General features: G+C 38.1%; 1 protein-coding gene and 1 long non-coding RNA gene across 2 annotated transcripts; both read left to right on the top strand.

The window, feature by feature from the left end:
• Nucleotides 1–547: 547 nt before the first annotated feature.
• Nucleotides 548–3,882, top strand: LOC306991334. The gene is made up of 4 exons (XR_013796075.1): nucleotides 548–993; nucleotides 1,936–2,044; nucleotides 2,256–2,418; nucleotides 3,852–3,882. It is a non-coding gene; the product is annotated as an uncharacterized lncRNA (long non-coding RNA).
• A 42-nt stretch (nucleotides 3,883–3,924) lies between these two features.
• LOC306991744 (uncharacterized protein) lies at nucleotides 3,925–9,672 on the top strand (the record flags this gene model as incomplete). The annotated part of the gene is made up of 7 exons (XM_079599875.1): nucleotides 3,925–4,044; nucleotides 4,510–4,617; nucleotides 5,129–5,236; nucleotides 5,748–5,855; nucleotides 6,334–6,402; nucleotides 6,928–8,779; nucleotides 9,587–9,672. The coding sequence occupies 7 exons, from the start codon at nucleotides 3,925–3,927 to the stop codon at nucleotides 9,670–9,672; spliced, it is 2,451 nt and encodes an 816-aa protein (XP_079456001.1).
• Between the last annotated feature and the right edge of the window lie 547 nt (nucleotides 9,673–10,219).

The raw sequence follows: 10,219 nt of genomic DNA, 5'->3' as shown, positions 1-10,219 counted from the left end.
GTACAGTTTGTACCGTTCACAGTAAGCACCGCTCCACTGTGATGTTTCCAAGCATATATATATGGGGTATTTGGGGTAGTTAGAAAAACGCATTCAATGGAATTTAAAATACTCCTCCTAGACGATTCAACCAATCGCCACGAAACTCGGTGTGCATGAAGTCAAGGCATTGAGGATGAAAAATTGCTAGGGGATTTTTGATATCTCGAACGGTTTGGCCGTGGCGAGGAAACGAATTTATGGCGCATATTGGAAACAGGAAGTGTGTTATAACATCCTCATACATTAATTGATCTTGATTAATTGATCTTGATCTTGACATAAAGTGTGTTATAACTTAGTTATAGTTTTACCTACAGTTACAAAACTCAGCGTGTATATTGACGTTATCAAGCCGAACAACTTTCTAATTTACAGTCATTAGCTCCGACCAACAGAAAGTCAGATATTGTGGTTTGAATGTGGATTGTGTCTCTCTCTGTCTCTCTGCCATTCTGTGTGTGTGTGTGTGTGTGTGTGTGTGTGTGTGTGTGTGTGTGTGTGTGTGTTCTGGTAATCATCACGTTGTGGGGACAATAATCTGTTTACACAGTCACGTAATGGGGACCTCTTGCGTTGTGGGGACAAAAAATCTGGTCCCCATAAGGGTGACCCATTTAATTATATAGAGGAACTATTCTGAAGGTACTGGGCGGAGTTTTAGCATTGGCCCATAACACATGATTATCAGGTAGTGTATGTGTGTGAAGCGGGTGCTCAGCTGCGCCCCCAAACATTTTTGACTGGTAATGCGCTCACTTCTCCACACACACATTTTCCAATTATGGTTGGGTACCGCCCACTTCCGGGTCCTCGTTAGGAAGGATTTCAGCAGCAAAACGAAAATATAAGTATGATATTGATACTTTACACGGAGGACAAAGAAGAAGATTATTTACTGGAGATGCCAACTAAGGATCTAAACTTCTGCAGAGGATAAAAGTGAAGCTCAAGGTAAGCACATATGTATTAAACTAAAACTAATTAGGTTAATTCGATTAGTCAGCGGGCTAGCTAGTTAGTGCTAATTGTCGAGGCTAAGTGTGGCCTGACATGTTTCTGTGTTTTTCCAATCACATAATCATACAATTTAATGTTATGGACTTAATTTTAACTGACAAATGTCGTCAAGTCTTTAGTCTGACTGATTGCTAATGGAGGGATTATGTTATTAAGTTTATTTCTGTCTAGTTCGCGTTAGTGCTGGATGGTTGATTATTTTATACTTTAAATTAAAGACAAGTTATATTTCTTGTCAGGACACAGGTTTAAATCGCGTTCCGCGGGGGGAGGGGGGTATTATCGCACTTGTGTTTGACTTTTAGTTTTGATATGAAGAATTAAATATCAATAATTGTTTTTACATTTAAGCGAACTCATAGGCAACATAAATTATACAAGCCACAGATCTTGACCAAAGTGCTTCACAGATAAATTAAGTAAATACAAAACACTGAAATGATAAGTAGCTTTAAAATAATAAATTAATAAGCTTCGTTTTAAGTATGACCGTAGTTAAAATAAACAGGGGTTTGTATGGTGAGATAGTTCATAAAAGTAACGTTAGTTAGGTTAAGGTCTAAATGAGTAGGCTAGTTAAATAATTGCCAAGGCTACCTGTGATTATATAGATGTTGGTTTTGTGAGAGATTAGAGCCTAAGTGAAAATGGTGAGTTGATGCATTGTGCCAGATGATAAATCTGATATTATCCTTGAGTTCTGATTTCTTGTCTTACATTGATCAATATCATTGTAATACAGTGTTGCATTACATTAATACAATATAGTGTTACATTACAATAACATTCTTATCTACTTATTGAACATGCTAGTTGAATTATGCATGTCTCCCTATTTTCACAGTGTAATTTTTCACACAATTTTTTCTCTATCAGTTTGAAATGCCACCACGAATCAGCCCCCTTAAGGATGCCATGCATCACGTTGTTTCGAAGACTGACAAAACATTCAAATTAGATGTGAAGTATATCAATGCAGTGAAAGGTAAGGAGGTGTGATTCATCATTCAATATTTACCATCATATGCATGTCCTAACCATAATCTTATGAGCATGTAATGCCAAACTTCTGGGTACATTAATTAGACCCCTGGTTGCAGCTTATTTTAAATCAGCAGCCAACTATTTGTCTTTTTTTTCCTTTATCTATATGTTTTTTTGTGTGTAAAAATGTTTTTTTTTTCTGTATATTGCAGGACGTGGTCTATTTGCAAAGGGTGCCTTTTGCAAAGGTGATTTTGTTGTTGAGTATAGGGGAGATATGATAAATGATGCAGAACTGCAGAGGAGAAGAAAACGTTACCACGCATCCTGTGCTGCATTTATGTTTGATTTCAAGTGGTGAGGGAAAACATGGTGGTAAGAAGTCAAGTTGCACCAAAGTTATATTTCTTTTTTCTAAACTATAGTAAAAAATAGGGCTGAACGATTAATTGCATTTGCGATAATATCGCGATATGATGAAACGCGATTTTGTAACCGCAAAAGCTGCGATTACACTCTAGTCACGTGACACGCAATAGTAAAGCAGTCTGAACTGCAGATGAAGCCTCAAATTGGCACGCTACGCATATGCCTGGCATAGGCTACAGGAAAGAACAGTTTGTTTAATTTATGTGATTGTGTTATAGATTCTCTTCAACGATTCAGATAATTTCAGAATCGAGTCTGAGCTTAGTTTTAAACAGATGCGTGATGATGCTGCGTGTGCTTTAAAAACAACCGTATTCTGCTTGCTTCTAATTCCTCTGTCACACACATTCGAACCTTCCGAAAAATAGTATTTCATACAGTTCGGAAAAGTTTAAGCGAATTGGACGTTTGCGGGCTTCATTGCACTTCTAGATCATGGCCCTAGATATGCGCTGTGAAATACGCGCGATTTGCTTGATGTTACTCTAGAAGTGCGCGGTCCCGCCCGCCGGTATTTTCCTTGCAAATGCTCTATAAAGGCATCATATGTCTTTTGGAATGCAGTTGGCTTATATATTAAAAATAAAAGTATGAAAACCATCGACAGAAGCTGCTTTCAATTTCAAATACTCACGGCCGCTTTGTGAAGAGCGCTCTCACATGCGGCTGTGAGCCACTCTGTCTACGTGTACTTGCATCTCAAAATGCGTTTATGACGCAAAATTAATGCAAACAGTCAGTTATGTCTTAAGTTATTAAACAGACAGAACAAACCACATCTTATATTTTAAAAGAGATCTGTGCATTAGTGTGAAGCAGCTTATCGTATCTAAACTGAGAAAGAAAAATCACAGCTCTGGAATGGAAAACATTCAGACGACTCTTAAATACTGATAGCACTCTTTGTTTATTGCTTGTAATGTTTTTTCCCCTCTTTGTTATTGATAGCTTTTATGTTTTGAAGCTATTTGTTTATATAGCCTATTTAAAATTCTTAATATGTAATTGTATTAATTTAGTTTTTAATGTGTAATTATTTTTAAAAGTAGCCTACATATAATTACATATGTAATTAAATAAATATTTCAAGTTTTATTAATAAGATTAATTAATAAATAAAAAAAGTTGATCGGCTCATGAGGTGCCTAAAGATTTCCATCCATATTTTACAATGATTTATTGCTTGTGTTTGTTGAATAATATAAAAGATTACGAGCTCAAAAAATAATCGCGTATTAAATCGCAATCGCAATATTGGTACAAATAATCGCAATTAGATTATTTTCCAAAATCGTTCAGCCCTAGTAAAAAAGACACTGATTTGTGGTGGTATATTGTAATACTTGTATTCATCCTTTTCTCATGCTTCAATATTTAAGTATTGATGCCTCAAGAGAAGATGGATCGTTTGGGCTGATAGCTAATGATTGCCACAAATATCCAAATTGTAAGATGAAGAAAATTGACGTCAATGGAAAGCCTCACCTTTGTCTGTTTGCCCTGGATGACATTAAAGAAGGAGAAGAAATTGCCTATGATTATGGAGGAGAAGACTACCCATGGAGAACACAAGTATGTTGCAAAGCACACTCTGTGTACAGAATAGCTCAGATTGTTGCAACATGTCAAACAAGTTGTTGGTTGAATAGATTAGAATTTGAATCTATTAGAAATCTATGAGTCTAATTTGTCTATTCCAATAAATGATATCCAAATCTCAGAAAGCTACAATCCAAGTTAAGTTACTTTTAGGTCAGTGTTTCAATTTATACATTAAAGAATGAGGTGGTACAGTCTTAGGCCACATTTTATGTGTAGCCATATTGGCCATATTGCAACTAATGGGTGAAATGTAATCCCAAAAAACAAAACAATGATTATCTATGTAAAATTAAGACATGTTATACTTGTAAAGATGTTTTTTTTGTTTGTTCAATTTTATTTATTTATTCTGAAGTCATGTGATATCTGCTGCAGATTTCTCTCTTGTGTTTCCTTGTTCTAATATCTTGTCATTATAAATGTTGTCTCTTACAGATAACCAGCCTTGCTGTTAATACCAGTGCAGCGAGTGACTCTGATCCTTCTCTCCAGTCAGAGACTCGGATGGATGATGAATCTGCTCAAATCAACTCTCCTCAACCGGTACGTTCACATTCATCACTAAAACATGACAAAGTGAGACAGTAGACTTAAATCTTTAGTGATTTTAAGCATATTTTGATGTGTATCTGTTGTAAATTAATACATTAAACCGTTTAACGACAGGTATCCAGTAGGTTAGTGCTAGTGGAGTATTTAGGGCCAGTTTTATCCTTCACAAGGATTTTTTTCTGGGTTAATTGTTGCTTTAAAATGGATGCTCACTGCGTCCCCACAACACACTTTCAGTTAGTGTTTGAGTTTCAACTTGTGTGTTGAATTTGATGAAACTAGTCCCCATAAGGAACTATAACGTTGTGTGTGAAAGGTCCTCATGAAGCTGGTTTAATCCAGATGTGTGTGAGCGCTAACAGAGGTTGAATTGGACAGGAATAATTGTTTTAGATTAAGTTGATTTGTCTCTCTCTCTGAAGTCATGTGATATCTGCTGCAGATTTCTCTCTTGTGTTTCCTTGTTCTAATATCTTGTCATTATAAATGTTGTCTCTTACAGATAACCAGCCTAGCTGTTAATACCAGTGCAGCGAGTGACTCTGATCCTTCTCTCCAGTCAGAGACTCGGATGGATGATGAATCTGTTCAAATCAGCTCTCCTCAACCGGTACGTTCACATTCATCACTAAAATATGACAAAGTGAGACAGTAGACTTAAATCTTTAGTGATTTTTAAGCATATTTTGATGTGTATCTGTTGTAAATTAATACATTAAACCGTTTAACGACATGTATCCAGTAGGTTAGTGCTAGTGGAGTATTTAGGGCCAGTTTTATCCTTCACAGGGATTTTTTTCTGGGTTAATTGTTGCTTTAAAATGGACACTCACGACGTCCCCACAACACACTTTCAGTTAGTGTTTGAGTTTCAACTTGTGTGTTGAATTTGATGAAACTAGTCCCCATAAGGAACTATAACGTTGTGTGTGAAAGGTCCTCATGAAGCTGGTTTAATCCAGATGTGTGTGAGCGCTAACAGAGGTTGAATTGGACAGGAATAAGTGTTTTAGATTAAGTTGATTTGTCTCTCTCTCTGAAGTCATGTGATATCTGCTGCAGATTTCTCTCTTGTGTTACCTTGTCTAATATCTTGTCATTATAAATGTTGTCTCTTACAGATAACCAGCCTTGCTGTTAATACCAGCGCAGCGAGTGACTCTGATCCTTCTCTCCAGTCAGAGACTCGGATGGATGATGAATCTGCTCAAATCAACTCTCCTCAACCGGTACGTTCACATTCATCACTAAAGATTTAGGTCTACTGACTCGCTTTGTCATGGTTTAGTGATTTTTAAGCATATTTTGATGTGTATCTGTTGTAAATTAATACATTAAACCGTTTAACGACATGTATCCAGTAGGTTAGTGCTAGTGGAGTATTTAGGGCCAGTTTTATCCTTCACAGGGATTTTTTTTCTGGGTTATTTGTTGCTTTAAAATGGACGCTCACGACGTCCCCACAACACACTTTCAGTTAGTGTTTGAGTTTCAACTTGTGAATTGAATTGGATGAAACTAGTCCCCATAAGGAACTATAACGTTGTGTGTGAAAGGTCCTCATGAAGCTGGTTTTAATCCAGATGTGTGTGAGCGAGGTTTGCTGGACAGGAATTGTTTGTTTATTTTTCTCACTTTTTTATTTTTACATTTCAAATACTATAATATAAAATGTTGTTTATACTGTTTTCTTTTTTTTTTTTACAGATTGTGATACAGCTCCAAAATGAAAATGACATTTTTGTACCAAGACTTAGACGGACTAAAAGTATCATGGTAATTTCTCAAGTCGCAACGAGACTCAATGGCTATGTTTACATTGCACACGTTGGAGTTTTTCCCTCTTTTGCTCCTCTTTTAAATCGCTAATTTGAAAGCGAAAGTTAAATGTGCATGGCTGCACGGGCATTTATAATTTGAGTTAATTCCTATGGAAGCTCGCTCTGCTCACTCTTTACATATGATTAAGGTGTTTACATAGGAAGGCTTTTCAGTCTGATTGAGCCATCGATCTGATTACTAATGGATTATTTTGTTGCCTGTAAACGTAACCATTTTCATCTCTTTGAGTAGTTATTTTGCTTAGATTTTTGTTAATTTTATTACACTGAGAACTTTAGTATAACAAACAATAAGCAGCAGCAAATCGTCACATGTAAATTGTAAATTAAAAAAAAAAATACTTGAACAGATCATTATCACAACAGTTCACAATATTTGTCTGTCAATTTACTGATCAATTCGTTAAATGCATTAGTTCTATCTATTTCTAATTAACTTTTTTTATTTTTTATTTTTAAGATGAAAGATATGGATCTTCAAGATTCTGGTGAGCTCTTTGATTCTACACCAGAGAGTTCAGATAATTATGTTCCAGATACCACTTCTGACAGTGACAGTGATGTTAGCCTTACACTGAACCCAACAAAACGTCAGCTTCTTGATGAACTGGATATTGATGAATCTGGCTCCGTGAGTTCCCCTGACTGTGACACAACAACGTCAGACAAAATGCACAGCCTTACGTCTGAAGCATCTGGAACAGGAGAAGAACCCAGTTCAAGTCAGAACACAATAGACTGTGTAGTTGTTAATGCATACCAAAAAAGAGATGGCAGTAGAGTGTACAACAAGAGACATTACTGCTTGTATTGCTCCAAACCTTACGCTAAGATGGCAAGGCATCTAGAAAGTTCACATGCAAATAAATCTGATGTGGCTAGAGCTCTAAGCTTTCCAAAAGGTTCAAAGGAGAGAAAAAAACAACTGGATTATATCCGCAACAAAGGGAACTATGCCCACAATGCTGCTGTTATGGAATCAGGAAAGGGGGAACTGGTGCCATTTAAACGACCACCTAAAGAAGCACAGGGAGATGATTTCATGCATTGTGCGTACTGTCAAGGACTTTTTACAAGAAAGGTCCTGTGGCGACATATGCGTTCTTGTAGACTTAAACCTCAGTCAGTCCCCCCCAAACCAGGAAAAAACCGTGTTCAGTCCTTGTGTACATACACGGGGCCTGTGCCTTCAAACATGACCAAACAACTGTGGGGAGTAATCAGTGCCATGAATCCTGACCCAATCACAGATATAATCAAAAATGACAGGGTAATTACTGAAATTGGGCAGCACTTGTTGAACAAAGGAGGGCTATCAGCCAAAAATAAACAGTGTGTGCGAGAGAAGATGCGAGAATTGGGAAGGTTGATTCACAAGGCGAGGAGAGTCACCTCGTTAAAAACGATGGAAGATTGTGTAAATCCAAAGAAGTACATGGAGACTGTCAAAGCTGTCAAGTATACGTGTGGGTATGACAGTGAAACGGACAAGTTCATGATTCCATCGCTTGCAAACAAGCTTGGGAATTCCCTGGTTAAAGTGAGTAAACTCTTAAAAGCTCAGGGATTAATCTCAAATGACGAACAGCTTGTGAAGAACGCCAGTGAGTTTCTAGAAGTCCATGCGAACAAGTGGAACGAGTTAATCTCGGCTACAGCATTGCGGAACATCAGTGAAGCAAAGTGGAATGTGCCCACTATCATGCCCTTTACTGAAGATGTCCAGAAAATGCATACATATCTCAGTCAAGTGCAAGACAAATGGTTCAAAACACTCTCTGAAAGTCCCTCTACCAAAGCCTGGATGGAGCTGGCAAAGGTGTGTCTAGCCCAGATGATTCTCTTTAACCGGCGCAGGGAAGGAGAGGTTTCGAGCATGCCTTTGTCTGCATTTTTATCAAGAGACACTTCTGATCCACATGAGGATGTGGACTGGGCACTCTCTGAAGTGGAAAAAAAACTCTGCAGACACTTCACAAGGGTTATCACAAGGGGAAAGCGTGGTCGACCAGTTCCAATCCTTCTGACTCCAAAGATGCTATGTGCCTTAGAACTCCTTGTTAAGCAGAGAGAGGCTTGTGCGGTTCTGAAAGACAATACCTACATGTTTGCAAGACCAGAAGCTATGACACATTTTCGAGGGTCAGACTGCCTCCGTGGCTTTGCGAAGGCGTGTGGCTTAAAGTGTCCCAAGTCTCTGACATCTACAAGACTGCGAAAGCATGCCGCAACCCTTTCAACAGTGATGAATATGACTGACACTGAGATGGACCAGCTGGCAAACTTTCTTGGACACGACATAAGAATCCATCGTGAGTTCTATCGACTCCCTGAGAAGACCCTGCAACTTGACAAGATCAGCAAAGTTCTAATAATAATAATAATAATTCGTTACATTTATATAGCGCTTTATCTGAGACCTCAAAGCGCTTTACATAGAAGGGGGGAATCTCCTCAACCACCACCAATGTGCAGCATCCACTTGGATGATGCGACGGCAGCCATATTGCGCCAGAACGCCCACCACACACCAGCTTACTGGTGGAGAGGAGACAGTGATGAAGCCAATCAGTGTATGGGGATGATTAGGAGGCCATGATAGACAGAGGCCAAGGGGCAAGTTTGGCCAGGATGCCGGGGTTACACCCCTACTCTTTTTCGAAGGACATCCTGGGATTTTTAATGACCACAGAGAGTCAGGACCTCAGTTTAACGTCTCATCCGAAGGACGGCGCTCTTTTTGACAGTATAGTGTCCCCGTCACTACACTGGGGCATTAGGACCCACACAGACCACAGGGTGAGCGCCCCCTGCTGGCCTCACTAACACCTCTTCCAGCAGCAACCTGGTTTTCTCAGGAGGTCTCCCATCCAGGTACTAACCAGGCTCAGCCCCGCTTAGCTTCAGTGGGCAACCAGTCTTGGGCTACAGGGTGATATGGCTGCTAATGGCTCTTGAGCAAGGAAGATTAGCCGAGTTCCATGGCAAGAACTTGGATGAAATTGGGATAGATCCTGATGGTGTGGTATTTTATTTGACTTTTGTTTGATTTTCTGTTTACCATCTATTCATATACCATGTGTTTTACCATTGTTAAGCTGTACTTTGAACTTCCACAGAAAAAGTTATTGACTGTGATGAGGAAGACGGGAGCATACAAGAGGGACACTGTTCATCTACTGTTGACGATTTGTATTCCTGTTAAAATACACTACATTTTGAAGTTAATCATAGTTTTCAGTCACGTAATTTATGAAGACCTGACTGGCAAAAACATTGTTCTAACATCATAGCTAACATTAAAGAAGATGCTTCAGTATGCTGAACAAATTTTTTTTTTGACTAATCGGCTCATTGTGTAATGACTCAAATGCCTCCAAGCTATTCTTCAAAATGTTTTACACTAAACATTTATTCTGGAGTGAATATGTTTTTGTGGAGTTTACTACCATAAAAATTATATTTCATAAGAGAAACGTGTAAATTTGTCGTAATATGTGTCATGGCACTAAACAAACCATTTCAGATGATTAAGACATGAAATATAATGGTTAAATACTCCGTTTATTTGAGCTTATGTTTGATTAAATGTCTGCTGGAAAGATGTAGTTAAATTATACTTGCAATAATGAAGAATTGCACAGGTTTAGGGTTTATTGTACTTTAATGATTTTAAATAATTAGTGCATAAGTGTGACAAATAACACATTAATTGTGTATTGTCAGCATTCTATAGTACATTTAAAGTGTAT

Source organism: Phoxinus phoxinus, assembly GCF_949152265.1.
Source record: "Phoxinus phoxinus genome assembly, chromosome: 23".
In the NCBI taxonomy this organism is placed as follows: domain Eukaryota; kingdom Metazoa; phylum Chordata; class Actinopteri; order Cypriniformes; family Leuciscidae; genus Phoxinus; species Phoxinus phoxinus.
This window is presented reverse-complemented; position numbering and strand designations above follow the sequence as displayed.